The 16,060-nt window shown below is 42.1% G+C and overlaps 1 protein-coding gene across 3 annotated transcripts in view; it reads right to left on the bottom strand.

The window, feature by feature from the left end:
• The window catches only part of LOC126481537 (paramyosin, long form), a 184,594-nt gene that overhangs the window by 41,116 nt on the left and 127,418 nt on the right, over positions 1 to 16,060 (bottom strand). For all 3 annotated transcript variants that reach the window (XM_050105349.1, XM_050105348.1, XM_050105350.1), the window contains exons 8-11: positions 14,139 to 14,264; positions 11,056 to 11,252; positions 7,429 to 7,561; positions 2,500 to 2,716 (exon numbers count right to left, since the gene is read on the bottom strand). In XM_050105349.1, coding sequence (XP_049961306.1) covers positions 2,500 to 2,716; positions 7,429 to 7,561; positions 11,056 to 11,252; positions 14,139 to 14,264 — 673 coding nt within the window. The remainder of the gene's footprint in view (positions 1 to 2,499; positions 2,717 to 7,428; positions 7,562 to 11,055; positions 11,253 to 14,138; positions 14,265 to 16,060) is intronic.

A 16,060-nucleotide genomic window follows, 5' to 3' on the forward strand; every position in this document is an offset into this window, starting at 1 on the left:
ATTTCTCGCAGTGATAGCAGATCTTATAAAGAACTATTTTTTTCACTTGCAATAACGCTTAACAAAAAAATGGTTCAAATGGCTCTGAGTACTATGGTATTTAATATCTGAGGTCATCAGTCCCCTAGAACTTAGAATTACTTAAACCTAACTAACCTAAGGACAGACATCACACACATCCATGCCCGAGGCAGGATTCGAATCTGCGACAGTAGCGGTCGCGCGCTTCTAGACTGAAGCGCCTAGAAGCGCTCGGCCACACCGGCCGGCAATGCTTAACAATTACTTTGATTATTACATTACGTAATGTGCATTCAAGAATTTCCCCATCGGCTGTGTAAGACAATGTACTCTACCTATTTAATGCCTAGCACTTAACAGGGATGTTCAATTGCAAGATACGGCTGGAGATGCATGACATGTACCCATTAGAAAATAATATCCCTCTCAGTGGTAACATTCTTTCATTTCTAACCATGTAGATATTATGTTGTTGTTGTGGTAATCTTCAGTCCGCGCTAATCTATCCTGTGGAAGCTTCTTCATCTCTGCATAACTGATGCAACCTACGTCCATTTGAATCTACTCACTGCAATCAACTCTCTGTTTCCCTCAACATATTTTACTCCCCACAAGACATTGTAATAGACCATTGTCATTATCTGTCACCTCCTCTGCATCTCTTTCTATAACATAATCTTTCATTTTGTTTCCCTTTTATGGGCCTACTATGCACTCCTTTCACCTTTCAGCCTTCCCGTTTTTGCTAAGCACTGGCTTTCCATCTCTTCTCCAAGCGAGTTTTCTACACCATGCGGCGTCTCTTGCAACCAAGTTCCCATCTCCTTGTATCCTGCCAGTCCTTTTCTTGCATGGCTCTGTCTTGCATCGCACTCCTCACTCCTCACTCCATGGTTCCAATGTAGCCAGGGTCTTCCGCCTTTTCTGTGCCGTGGAGGTCTCCAGTGTCATTTTCAAAACGGCCGTCATTCCTCTGTCATTCTCCTGAAATGTCCATATCAAGTTAGCCGTTTATTTTCAGTTGTGTCTACAACATCTTTTGTAACATCCGTCTGTTCTCGTAGCACTTTATTTCTTAATTTGTCTCTTCTGGTTACTTCACTGCTTCGTCTCCAAAACGCCATTTTCAATGCGTTTCATTTCTTCTCATTGACCGTGGAGACTTCCCACAGTTCAGCACCATATAGAGCAATACTATCAACTATAGTTTCAAATATCATCCTTTTCAAATTTTTTTGGCGTCGTTTTAGTCCAAATAATGGAGTCTTAACAGTTTAAGTGCTAACTTTCTCTTTCCTATTCTGTGATGTATTTTCTCGTTGCTTCCACCTTTATCCGGAAAGAGTGTCTCTAAATACTTATATGAACGGCTACGCTTTACTATAGATCCATCGTCCATCCCTTTCTGTATCTGCTGTGCTTCCGTCTAAACTCTTAATATTCGTGAAAATGCTTCTCTTTCCTCGAAAGGTCTCTTCAGTTTTCACGTAGGTGGCATCTGTCGTACTCACAGTCATGCACGCTTGTACAGTCTTGCATTTGTCCTCTAGCTTTTCCTGCTCAAACATTTTGCTGTTTCTGTCAATCTCATTTTTTAGACATCTCTGTTCCCTTTTGCATGCCTCTTTTTATATTTTCTCCTCTCGTGATTTAGACTCAATATTTCGTGTGTTACTCGAGCGTTTCTACTGGGCCTAGTGGCTTTTTTTCATTTGGTCCTTTACTGTCACTATTTCATCTCTCAAAGCTACCCATTCGTCTCCTACTGTATTCTTTTCCATGCTGTAATCAATAGTTGCCTCATGCTCCCTCTGAAACTCTCAAAAACTTCTGGTTCGTGCAATTTATCCAGGTCTCATCTCCTTAATTTTCTACCTTTTTGCAATTTCTTAAATTTTAAAGTTCAATTAGTAACCAATAAATGGGCAGAGTCCACCTATGTCACTGGAAATGTTTTGCGGCTTCAAATCTGGCTTCCTAATGTTCATTTTACCATTACGCAATCTATCAGTAACCTTGTGATGTCCCAGTTCTCTGCCGCTTAAGCAACCTTCTTTCGCGATTATTAAACCAAGTGTTAAAAATTATCAAATTATTCTATGTGCAAAATTCTACCAGGCAGCTTTCCTTTTCATTCCTTTACCCTATTCATGTTCTACTTCTATATCTCTTTCTCTTCCTTTCCTCCTACCGAATTCCTGTTCCCCATCACACTTAAATTTTACTCCCATTTAGCGATCTAAACGGTATATTTTTATGCCATCCTAAATTCTTTCAATGTCTTCATCTTCACATCTTATGCATTTTTCTAATGCTAAAGTGTTTCTTATATTAATATCTTGCATATTGGCGCCATAGGATTTTTAGAAAACACCTGCTGAAAGTCAGTGCACCAAAACCGGCAAGCTATTAATTACAAAAGAAGTGCGCTTGTGACTTTTATTTGCAAAGACAGACAGAGCGGCGCGGGTAACGTACCGGAGAGCTTCTTGTTCTCGCGGATGAGCGTCTCCTTGTGCTCGCGCGTCTTGTCCAGCTCGTGCGTGATGCGCTGGATCTCGGTCTGCTTGTTGCGGAGTTCGCGCTGCGACGACTCGTACAGCGACACCGTCTCCTCCAGGCGCGTCTTGATGTCGATGTTGATCTTCTCCAGGTGCTCCGTGCGCTTCTGCAGCTCCCGCGCCGTGTTGTTGGCCTGTGGCGAGGAACAAAACAGCAAAAGTATAAGCGAAGAGAATAAACACAGTAACCGTGAAATATGTCAAGATTCATTACATCAAAAATGCTGTCGTACTCATCAGTCCCAAGATTGGTTTAATGCAGTTCTCTTGCGCAAGTCTTTTCTTAAATGCGTTAACTTCTGCAGCAAACACACGCTTAATCCTGCTTTCTGTATTCAAGCCTTGATCTCCCTCTAGAATTTTTACTTTCCACACTTTCCTCCATTATAAAACTGACTATTCCTTGAAGGTTCAGGATATCTTATTTCAACATATGCCTTCTCTTAGTCAAGTTGATTCACAAGGCTTTTCTCTCATCGATTCGAATCAGCGCTTCTTTAATAGTTACTCGATCTTCGCACCTACTCTTCAGTGTCCTACTGTACCGCCGAGTTTTAAAAGCTGCTATTCCTTTCTTATTGTCCACATTTCATATTCATGCCTTACCACGGTCTAAACAAACGCTTTCAGAAAAATACATATTCACGCTTACATTTATATTCGACATTTTGTGTTTTCTGATGACAACATCCTGCTGAGTAGTTTCCCCCCGAAGATTCGAAAGGGGAACTACTTTACCGAGGAGGATGACGCCATTATTAAAGAACATAGCTTATTTGCATGTCCTCAGAAAATATAACGGCTGTAGTTTTTCGTTGCTTTCAACAGTACGTCAGTATCAACAAGGCAAGGCCCTGTTGGCTGTCTTACAAGGTCACGTCAGTCGTACAGACGTATTTGCAACCACTGAAAAGACTATATGCTAGTGAGGCGCATCTGTTATCACTCATCTGATATCTGTAACATTGAGGCACACATGCCATCCCATTGTGTCAAGTCCAACAGATCTTCGGTAGTGGGAGGGGGCTGTCGCATTAACATGTAATCAAAATTTTTTGGGCTACGTTTGCATAGGGACACACAGCTACCCATTGTGTCAAGTCCACAGATCGTGGGTGGTGGGGAAGAGGCTGTCGCATTAATACATAATAAAAAATTTTTGGGCTGCGTTATCATTTGGAAAACAGACAATACTACACGAGTAATAACCGCCATCAGTATAGCAATATATTACCACAGAATTATCGTGTAAGCACGATTAGGCCATTTACTGAGTAATAGGCAAAGCCCTAAACTGACACAACTTCCAAAGCACATTGTCTACGCGCAACAATAATAAGTTTATGTTACGGCACAGAATCAATCGTATCTACATTTAACGTTTTGTAATAATAAATTGATAAATTAATCGTCTAAACAGTATTTCAAAAGTCATAGATAAACTATTTGTGGTGTATCTCAATGTTAACTGGGAGAACGAACAACTTTTTTCGTCTTTTTTTGAGTTTGAAACATGTAAGATCATTCATAACGACGCAGCTTTGTAACAACTGCTTCTATTTTCCAGTTATTAATGACAGATGTCGAAAGTCATTGGGAAGTCATATAGAGAATAGTTTAGACATTTAATGAATAATTTCGCCCCCTTTATTTCACGTTAATTTTTCTTTATAGATGAATGGTTCATTCTGTACAATATTGACTACCCTGATAGAGTATAAATCCTCCCACTACTTGGATATGGTGGATCAACCTTGGTGATATATTTTTAGTAAAAATCTAGACTGTTATTCTTACTAAAAAAATTGATGTGGCTTTCCTTCTTTGTTAAGTTTCTTCAATTAGACACGAACCTGCGTACATCGTTCTGTGTCAACACACTACTGATAATTTCTTGCTCTGAAAACTAAAGTTGTTTATGGGAGAACGGAGAGTGGTTGTAACAGACAGAAAGCCTGAGCAGTCAGTATTTGATAGCTCTTGAATTAGTTGCTCGAAAACAGACAAGCTACACTCGACAAGAAATTGGGAGAACACAATATAGAATGTTTTGTGATATGACTACATTATTGACCTGCTTCCACGAACGTTCACTACTGTTCCTGCAAATTTATGTGCAAATTGTGCCACTGTTACTTGCTTACATATCATCTGCAAGAACACTGCAAGTGTACTATGCTTACTAGTATCATTCCCGAACGCACATTTATTTTTTTCTGTACGCCAATTCTTGCGCTTGCAGAAACCAGAGGTATAATGAACTCAACTCCATGCCCACGACAGTACTCAGCAGGAAACACTAGGGTAAGTGGCGGAGAGCACTTGTAACATGTCGCTTCCCTCCTGTTCCATTCGCTGACGCTGCACGTCAAGAACAACTGTCAGGATGTCTCCAAATGATCAAACGACTTTCTCTAATTTTATCTTCATGGTCAATACGAGAGATTTGTATGAGCCTTGGAACGACCCGTCTCAGAATTTTAGGTTTGGGTCATCGTCTACCTTGCAGTGACTAACGATACAGCTATGGACAACATATATAAACATTTTTCTTTTATTTTTCTTTATTTTATAATGATTAATAGTTAGTACGACTGTTTCCTATTATTTTCAGAGGTGTCTATTAGATCATAGAAGGCTAAGTGAGCTTCGTTATTCTTGCACAGGAGTCGAAAGAGAACTATCGATAGTGGAGAGCCGGTTTCTGGTGGAAGCGAGTGGCGCCTGGTTTGTAGCGTGTATCGCGACGGCATCTTTATTTTTCTTATCAGAGGCAGGATAGTCAGGGTATGACACCGAGTGAAATCGTTTTGTAATACATACTAATAACTGACAACTAAATAGATCCATTAGCCTTTCCCAAAAAATATGAAGTCTGTCTCCAAGAAGACACCGCAAAGTCTCTATAGTGCTCCCTCGTATGGATCGGCTAGGACATGCACAATATGAGGACATCGTCGAAAAGGCTCATTTTGTACTCAAGAATGAGTAGCACGATGGAAGTCATCCATTTCCGAAACAAGCGCCCTACATTAATTCGTCCCAGAAAATTTAGATTTTTGAGCTTATCCCCCTCTATTATGTACATTCTAGCTATCTCCTCATGTTAATAATTGTATCTATGGTCTCCGACGTCACCAAAAAGAGCTGCAATGAGCATCTATTCATGTGCATTGTTTCACAATAGGCATGAGCAGTGTTGGCAAATCGCCGATTGGCGTCTTTGCATCGATAACCCATTCCAAATTCGATAATCTATTCCAAATTGTGAATGTCGCTCAGTATCGAGGCCAAATTATAAATTTATGGGATGGCCCAAAACTACATCTAATGCCGTATTTGTTAATCAATAAGTGGAGGAGCAATAAGGAATACTTATCCCGCAATGTCTGTATATTGGCCATGACAGTAATGTTTTTTTAAAAAAATTCTCTTTAAATCCAAATGTGTCGTTAAAAAAGTGTTCCAAAATCTGACAACGTGAGCATATAGCTCGTATATTTCATTCCTTTTTTGTAGCTTTGAATACCAATGATGTGATTCCATACATCTAATGGATCTTGTGAAACACCCAGAAGACGTTCTTGCAGACAATAATTAAAATATGACTAGATTCGTTTAGTCACAGTTTGCGGGTTATTTCTTCTTTTGCTATTTTTAGTGGTTGCTTCACAAAATAATTTAGTTTCACATTTTCCCGCAGTATATCAATATTCTTTTATCTCTCAACTGACACTCATTTCTGTAGTACTAGCAAATACTTCATGATTTTGATTACCTTCGATTGCACTTCTGTTGAATGTGTGTATTCCTGCATCTAGGATCGAGCAACGAATACAAAGCTATATTATTAACGTATTCCATTGATACTAATCCCTTATCAATTTTTGTTATGGAATTACCCTCTTGTCTCTCTTCGTCTTCGTTTGTATGCCAGATATTTTTGTATCCGACATGCGTATTAGCAAGATTACTTTTATCACTATGAGACCTGTTCAGAAAAAATATCAGTTTAACTTAGTTTTTTGGCAACATCAAAGGCCGATGTTTTGATTTAAACGCTGATGTTACAATGTTTCAACGTTTTTCTGTCAAGGATTTTCAGGGTATTGTTGATCTTCGTACACTCGTAATTCAAGTGGGTACGAATATCCTTGTAGGATAGGAATAGATGTAACGCAATAAATGATGAACCATCTATTGCGCACAAAATGAAATTAGATTACAACGAATTCTGATTCCACGCCAAATGTTCCACATTATCGATCCTTCAAGATTACGGTATAATTAGTTTGGATGAGCAGGCTCTGTGGGGTAATAAGATATTCACGAAGATGCATATCCCAGCTGCTAGTCGTTTCCTTTGTAGCTGTAAGCCCTATAGGAGATATGTTGGTTCTGAAATGCATGTTGGTTAACAGTCTAATTTAATACGGTAAATGTCTCCTTATTGTTAGCATTTCACATCACAATACGTCAGACTGTTCAAGGCAAACCCACGTGATAATACTGTATACTTCAACAGCTGCTTTTTGCACTGTTTGTATCATTCTAATATTAGTCAGGCAACGTATTACTTCCTACCATACAAATCTCGCAAACTGACCACGACGGGACAATCATATAAATTAGAGCTCATATGGAGATTCACGGACAGTGGTTCCTCCGACGCATCATTCGTGTGTGATAATGGTATCAGAACTACCCTCCGCCACACACTGTAAGGTGGCTTCAGAAGTGTACATTCTCGCACGTGTGTGTGTGTGTGTGTGTGTGTGTGTGTGTGTGTGTGTGTGTGTGTGTGCGTGTGTATTTATGAAGCGTCAGTGATGCGGACTCTCCTCACCTTCTCCAGGTCGATGATGAGGACCTCGACCTCGCTCTGGAGCCGCGATTTCTGCTTCTCCAGGTTGTTCACCTTGACCAGCAGGGTCTCGATGTGCTCCTCTTGCTCCTGAATGCGGGCCTGGAATTTTCGCCTGTCAAAATGCACAACATAATGTTAGAGCAGCAGCTGTATCACACACGAAAGACAAGTAGGAAGCTGCATTGAAAGGAGGTAGGCAACGATGTATGCAACAATTTTACGCATCTGCTGGAAGTTTGATAAACAAAAGAACTATGACTGCGAACATTTTTAGGTTAGGCTTTACCGCGACTGTTACTGACATTAAATGAAACAACAAGTTCACTGTTACCAGTCACCGTTTTATTTATTTCCACGACGCGTTTCGAAGGTTTAAACTTCCATCATCGGGTGGATTTACATTAGTATTACATTTGTGTGTGTGTTGTGTTACGATTTTTGGAGGAACTTGTGGCACTGCCTTCAGTGGTCACTGAAGGCAGTGCCATAAGTTCCTCCAACAGTGAACTTGTTGTTTCATTTAAAAGAACTTTGTTCTAAAATTATTAGCCTGAAGAGAGTTGAACACTTTGGCTCGTGGTGTGTCTGAAAATAAGGTACTTACTAATACGTGGGTAATCCCAAAAGTAAGGTCTCCCTTTTTTTTATAAGTACATGGACCTGTTTGTTTCTACAACGGTTTACGTCAGTTTACAGCTTCAACATTTAGCTATTTTTCGACATAATCACCATTTCTGTCGATGCATTTTTGTAGACGCTGTGGCAGTTTTTGTATGCCCAAGTCATACCAGCTCGCCGCGATGCTGTTCAGAAAGTTATGAACCTCTTCTTTCACCTCGTCGTCGGAGATGAATCGTTTTCCGGCAAAATGTTCTTTTAACCTAGGGAACAGGTGATAGTCACTGGGAGCCAAGTCTGGAGTAGAGGGTGGGTGGGTGATTATCTTCTACTGAAATTGTTGCAGGAGAGCAACGGTTTGTCAAGCGATAAGTGGGCGGCCGTTGTCATGGAGAATGTGTACGCCCTTGCTCAACATTCCTCTTCTCCGGTTCTGAATTGCCCGTTTGAGTTTTTTCAGTCTCACAGTACCTGTGAGCGTTAATTGTAGTCCCTGCGATTCAGCTCCGACGACGAGGTCAAAGAAGAGGTTCATAACTTTCTGAACAGCGTCGCGGCGAGCTGGTATGACATGGGCATACAAAAACTGCCACAGCGTCTACAAAAATGCATCGACAGAAATGTGATTTTGTCCAAAAATAGCTAAATGTTGAAGCTGTAACCTGACGTAAACCGTTGTAGAATTAACAGGTCTATGTACTTATAAAAAATAGGAGACCTTACTTTTGGCATTACCCTCGTAAATTATTTTGCAGGCATCGTATAATGTGGATCTTAGTAAAGAAAACCCCATATTTGACACAACTGGCGTAATTTATTTACTCGATTAAATGAAAGGAGACCGGCCGTACTGAAATAAAACGAGTGGGAGAATGGGGCAAGAAACTGGCCTTGTCCTGTTTCACAGAAACTACCCCGGAATTTACCTTTGCCGATTTAGGAAAGTCACGGAAAGAGATGTCTCCAGGCAGTAAGTCGAGCTATTTGCAGCCATTCAACGATGGAATTTTAACGGCTACAATGCGCCTTGTCAGTGGTCACAGTTCATCGCGATTGGTTTGAAGAAACATTCTGGACGATTCGAGCGAATGATTTGCCCACCAAGATCGCCAGACATGAATCCTGTCGAACATTTTTAGGACATAATCGAGAGGTCAGTTCGTGCACAAAAGCCTGCACCGGCATCACTTTCGCAGTTTTGGACCACAGTAGATGCAGCATGGCTCAATATTTCTGCTGGGGTCTTTCAACGACATGTTCATCCGTGTCACGGCGAGTTACTGCACTACGCCGGGCAAAAGGAGGTGCGACACGAACGTCACCTAAATAGTAGGGGGCGCCAAGGTACACTACTGGCCATTAAAATTGCTACACCAAGAAGAAATGCAGATGATAAACGGGTATTCATTGGAGAAACATATTATACTAGAACTGACATGTGATTGCATTTTCACGCAATTTGGGTCATAGATCCTGAGAAATCAGTACCCAGAACGACCACCTCTGGCCGTAATAACGGCCTTGATACACCTGGGCATTGAGTCAAACAGAGCTTGGATGGCGTGTACAGGTGCAGTTGCCCATGCAGCTTCAACACGATACCACAGTTCATCAAGAGTAGTGACTGGAGTATTGTGACGAGCTAGTTGCTCGGCCACCATTGACCAGACGTTTTCAATTGGTGAGAGGTCTGGAGAATGTGCTGGCCAGGGCAGCAGTCGAACATTTTCTGTATCCAGAAAGGCCCGTACAGGACCTGGAACGTGCGGTCGTGCATTATCCTGCTGAAATGTAGGGTTTCGCAGGGATCGAATGAAGGGTAGAGCCACGGGTCGTAACAAATCTGAAATGTAGCGTCCAGTGTTCAAAGTACCGTCAATGCGAACAAGAGGTGACCGTGACGTGTAACAATGGCAACCCATACCATCACGCCGTGTGATACGCCAGTATGGCGATGACGAATACATGCTTCCAATGTGCGTTCATCGTGATCTCGCCAAACACGGATGCGGCCATCATGATGCTGTAAACAGAACTTGGATTCGTCCGAAAAAATGACGTTTTGCCATTCGTGCAGCCAGGTTCATCGTTGAGTACACCATCGCAGGCGCTCCTGTCTGTGATGCAGCGTCAAGGGTAACCGCAGCCATGGTCTCCGAGCTGATAGTCCATGCTGCTGCAAACGTCGTCGAACTGTTTGTGCAGATGGCTGTTGTCTTGCAAACGTCCCCATCTGTTGACTCAGGGATCGAGACGTGGCTGCACGATCCGTTACAGCTATGCGGATAAGATGCCTGTCATCTCGTCTGCTAGTGATACGAGGCCGTTGGGGTCCAGCACGGCGTTCCGTATTACCCTCCTGAACCCACCGATTCCATATTCTGCTAACAGCCATTGGATCTCGACCAACCGGAGCAGCAATGTCGCGATACGATAAACCGCAATCGCGATAGGCTACAATCCGACCTTTATCAAAGTCGGAAACGTGATGGTACGCATTTCTCCTCCTTACACGAGGCATCACAACAACGTTTCACCAGGCAACACCGATCAACTGCTGTTTGTGTATGAGAAATCGGTTGGAAACTTTCCTCATGTCAGCACGTTGTAGGTGTCGCCACCGGCGCCACCTTTGTGTGAATGCTCTGGAAAGCTAATCATTTGCATATGACAGCATCTTCTTTCTGTCGGTTAAATTTCGCGTCTGTAGCACGTCATCTTCGTAGTGTAGCAACTTTAATGGCCAGTAGTGTACTTTTCAGTAAGACTGTAGAATATCGGATTTTAAGAATAGGCAAAAGATCATAAAGTATGGATGTAGAGGTTTTACTTCAAAGGGTCGTATTACCCATTCAGGGTTAGTGACGCACTGTGACACTGCAACTTGTTGCTGCATCTAAACAAGAAATTACCACCTGCGGCGAAATTGGTTTCCTGTCAGTGGTTGGAAAGCAGTGAAAGAAAGGGTGAAAGAAAGGGAGTACTGACCTGAGCTCCTCGACTTCTTCGATGCGCGCTGCCGCCTCCGTCTCGTACTTGGAGCGGTAGGTGGCCACCTCGCCGTTGGCCTTGGTCAGCTGCCTCTCCAGGTCCAGGCGCGCCTCCGCCTCCTCCTCCAGCTGCACGCGCACAGACTCCAGCTCGATCTCCACCTGGTGCAAGCTCGCCTCCAGCGTCTGTCGTCTCTGTGCAAAGCCGAATACCGAAAGTCAGCATTACTTTACTTCACCAGTTCTAGGTTTTCCTACAAAAATGTCTCATGGATCTCCTTCCCTCCCAAGTTTTACAACTTTCTCCAACTCCTTAAACGGCACACAATTCGCTTCGCTTTTTTTCCTCTATTTATCCCGTCCCCAACTTATATCCTGCATCAGCTGATAAAATTTCCTCCCCTCCTTAGACACTTGGAATACCAGAGCTGGTTCTACGTCTCCCCACCTAATCGTCTCCCAACAACGCTCTGTGATTCCCATGCTCGAGAACAGTCCGTCCTTACATCTCCCACACGCTCCATGCCCTTTGCCAGAGTAATTTCAACCACCTTATCTTGCCTTACCACGTAATCGTTCCTGAGATCTATCCATCATATCAACTATAACCTATCCTACACCTTACAATAGAAATGAAGTCTCCAGCTCTGGAGAGAAGAGGGAGGGGTAAAAATTGCGGAGGGAGACCAAGAGACGAGTGCAGTTACTAGGTTCAAATGGATGTGGGTTACAATAGTTATTTGGAGATGAAGAGGCTTGCACACGATAAGCAGCGAATCTTCGTACTGAAGACCTTCATAATTTCAGTCGTACCCGCATACTTTTTGACTCATCTTTTGATCCTTGCAAATGCTCATTTCATAACCTTTCTTGTATGACTTCCTTTCCAGCCACACCTGCATTCAAATCCCTCACTTGCGAATTTTTAACAGGAAAACACAGCTCGATTGTACTCAAAGGTCTCAAGATCTCACACATCACTATATCATCAAAACTAATATCGTTATTGTTTTTATTCTCATAAATGTATTTAGTTGTATTAAACAAAGTCTGGTGAACGGGAACATGGCCGCTGCTAGCCCGCGTTCACTGGGCGAGGGGATGGGGATAAGATTCGCAAGGAACAAGATGTGCTTCGGATTCCACGTTAAACTGCAGGTGCCCTTTTCCCACTATCACTACTGAAGTGGCTTAAGGACGCACAAGTCATCGAAGTGGTGTCCAATTGAATGATAATATATACATAAAACGAAAGCATTATTAATGTTCCTCCGTCACCCTTTCCTCTTCAGATCATTGTGTGGCTTCCACTGGAGTAATCTGCTTTTTTTGTGTCATCTAGCACCCCTTCGGCTCCATTTCCTCTCATCACTACATTACTACCCTCCTGACCCCTTTGTTCGTATTCGCTCATTATGACTCTACAGTAACTCTAACCCTCCATCCTTACCCTTTCACCCAACAGGTCCTTCCAATTTCAATAAATGTACGGTATTTCCTTGAAACTGAGTTTGAACACTGACAGGGTTGCTGTGACAGACGTTGATGGGTTCGATTCTTCCAAACAACCTGAAAGCTCCAAGAATTTCCGCTTACGCTGCGTTAGCCTAAAAACTTACTTGGACGCTCTCTAGCGTCGTTAGATGATGGTTCCGAACGTGAGTTTCTGTCCTCAATTTGGTCCTCAGCATACTCTCTACTACCTCTCAGTGTTTGTCGGGATCTTTTTCTTACACTTGTGTCTTTTAATAGCATCAATGAAACTTATATTATAATTATCCTAAAACTCATACAAATGTTTACTTTCTTAATTTATGTTCCGCTATTGCAGTGGTCTTCAGTACGAAGAATCGCTGCTCTATCCTATGCAAGCCTGTTCATCTCCAAATAACTATTGTAACCCACATCCATTTGAACCTACTAACTGCACTTGTCTCTTGGTCTCCCTCTGCAATTTTTACCCCTTCCCTCCAGTACTAAAGTGACGATTCCTTCGACTACGCTCCATTATCCTCGTTTTGCTTTTGTTGCTGTTCATCTTAAATCCTCCTATCAAGACACTGTCCATTCCATTCAGTTGCTCTTCCAAGTCCTTTGCTGTCTCTGACAGAATTACAATGACGATTCCTTCGACTACGCTCCATTATCCTCGTTTTGCTTTTGTTGCTGTTCATCTTAAATCCTCCTATCAAGACACTGTCCATTCCATTCAATTGCTCTTCCAAGTCCTTTGCTGTCTCTGACAGAATTACAATGTCATCGGCGAACCTCAAAGTTTTTATTTCCTCTCCATGGATTTTAATACCTACTCCGAATTTTTCTTTTGTTTCCTTTACTGCTTGCTCAATACACAGATTGAATAACATCGGGGATAGGCTACAACCCTGTCTCACTCCCTTCCCAACCACTGCTTCCCTTTCATGTCCCTCGACTCTTATAACTGCCATCTGGTTTCTGTACAAATTGTAAATAGCCTTTCGCTCCCTGTATTTTACTCCTGCCACCTTCAGAATTTGAAAGAAAATGATTTGAATATGGGTATTTTGCTTATTGTATTCCCGATTCTCTTGAGGGTTCTTGTCCATCTAGTTTATTCAGTATTTAAACATCGTTGAAGCTACATTTTGATTTGGCAGGACTCCTTGTCAAAATTTTTTATGTTTACTCCAACCTCTAGTTTTTCTATTCAGATGTACCGAATGACGGAACTTCAGTTTGCAAAGGCTTGTTTGACAGTTGCTGCGGCTTTCTTTAATAAGGAGACCTTCTTACATCTGTGGTTGCCCACAATAAAATGTGTTGCTTTCTGAGATTTTCTTATTCCAATATTATAAATAGGAACTGAAGGATGAGGCTGAGAGGAAAAGTTTTTATTTCAGATACTTCTAGATAGTTCGGCGCTTGCCAAATCCTTTTATTCACACTCTTAACACACCTCATAGCTTCTTGTATATAATCGAGCGGAATGACACAGTGGCAAAGGGCCTGAACAGGTATCCACGAGAAGCAAGGTTTAGATAAATTCCCACTGTTTGTCGTTTGGATCTTTCCTACGCTGTGTGTCGTTTGACGACCACTCACCCTCTCATCGTCCTCCAGGCGCCGGCGTGCGTCCTCGAGCTGTCCGGCCAGCTGGCTCTTGAGGTACGTCGAGTTCTCCAGGTTCACCTTCAGCTCCTGCACCTCCTTCACCAGCTCGATGTTCTCCTGCGGGACGGAAAATTCACAGTTGTGGCTTAAACACTTATAACCTGTATCATTCTCTTTCATAGATCAAAGGAAGGACAGACTAAGGGAGAAAATGTTAATTACTGAGGGTCAGAAACGCTACTTTTAGGGTCTCTATAGATGTGTTTAGAGGAAAACTATTGTAAAGATCAGTACAGGAATTTCAGAGCACTTTGAAGTCATCACTGGTCTTAGACGAGGAAACATATTATCTCCAATACTTATTCATTTAATTTTAGAAAAGATAGACAGAAAACATCAAGAATTAAACCCAGCTGGAATGAGACTGGGTGATAACGCAATGAATCGGGTTGCATATGCGGGAGATGTTATTCTAAGTCGTAGAAAAGAAGATTGGCAGCTCATGAGAAGGGAAGCATGGTTACAAATTAATGAGGAGTAAGCTAAGTACATGGTCGTAAGCAAAGCCCCCAATTATGGTACCCCATTGACGGTTGATGAAGTGACTTTGGAAAGAACTGACATATTTAAATATTTGGGAATCATTATTACCGAGCATAATAGAATGGATATTGAGATAGACAGAAAACATCAAGAAATAAACCCACCTGGAATGAGACTGGGTGATAACGCAATAAATAGGGTTGCATTAAGGAGACGTTATTCTAAGTGGCAGAAAAGAAGACTGACAGCTCATGACAAGGTCCTAGACAAATATTGTAAAGGAAGCATGGTTACAAATTAATGAGGAGAAAGATAAGTACATGGTCGTAAACAATGCACCCTATTATGGTACCCTATTGACGGTGGATAAGTCACTTTTGAAAGAACTGACATATTAAATATTTGGGAACCATTATTACCGAGCATAATAGAGTGGATATTGAGATTGAGGCATGTATCGCAGTGGCAAAAAGAGCATGTTTTGCTTATGGGACGTGCTCTACAGTAGAGCAGTTTCGAGAACTTTTTAAATCAGACTATACAGAAATTTAATTGTCCCAGTAGGTCCGCATGAGTCTGAAACATTTACATTAAGATGTACAAGACAGATGTACAAAAACTGCTTTTTCTCGACGGATAGATGTTTGGCCACAAAAGAGACACCCTCTCACAGGAACGGAGGATATTAAAAAATCAGGAATTGCCAACCTCTACTCACAAGCCGAGATTGGCCGAAGGATTAAGAAAAGAAGAGTGATGTTAGCAGGACACCTAATTAAGATGGGAGAGGAAAGACTACCGCAAGTACCATTCTCAGTATTCTTGGAGGGCGAAAGTGGCCGAAGAAGGCCACGGACAAGGTGCAATAAGCGAGGATATGGAGGCGTTGGGCCTGAGGAAATGGACTTCGAAAGGAAGGAACAGAAATGATTGGTGGAGGAATGTAGGCAACGCGTGTGATCTCTCAGCCAAAGCTACAATTAAAAAGAAAAAAAGAAAACGAAGATATCAGGAAAAGTAAAGGAAGAGTGTGAAGAAGGTGCTAGGAAATAGAGCAACAAAACAAAAATTTCAACTAAAAAAGAACACCGAAATGTAGAAACAGTTAAAAAATTACCGATGAAATTAGGCAGAGAAGACTAATGTTCCATACAGACGGACAAAGACTAACACATTGACTGCCGCGAACTTCGTGATGTATGTTTCGCCGGCAGTCCAGGCCAGGCGCACGGCATTAGGCTTGAGGTTCTGGCGGCCACAAGGTGCCAGGCGTGCGGTTCTGCTGTGGCCGCCAGTTACCACAAGGCAGTCAACATTTTAAGTTCAAGTAGACAAACAAGTAAAAGAGCTTACGACAGTAGATGAAGACA

The sequence above is a fragment of the Schistocerca serialis genome, chromosome 5 (genome assembly GCF_023864345.2).
Source record: "Schistocerca serialis cubense isolate TAMUIC-IGC-003099 chromosome 5, iqSchSeri2.2, whole genome shotgun sequence".
In the NCBI taxonomy this organism is placed as follows: domain Eukaryota; kingdom Metazoa; phylum Arthropoda; class Insecta; order Orthoptera; family Acrididae; genus Schistocerca; species Schistocerca serialis.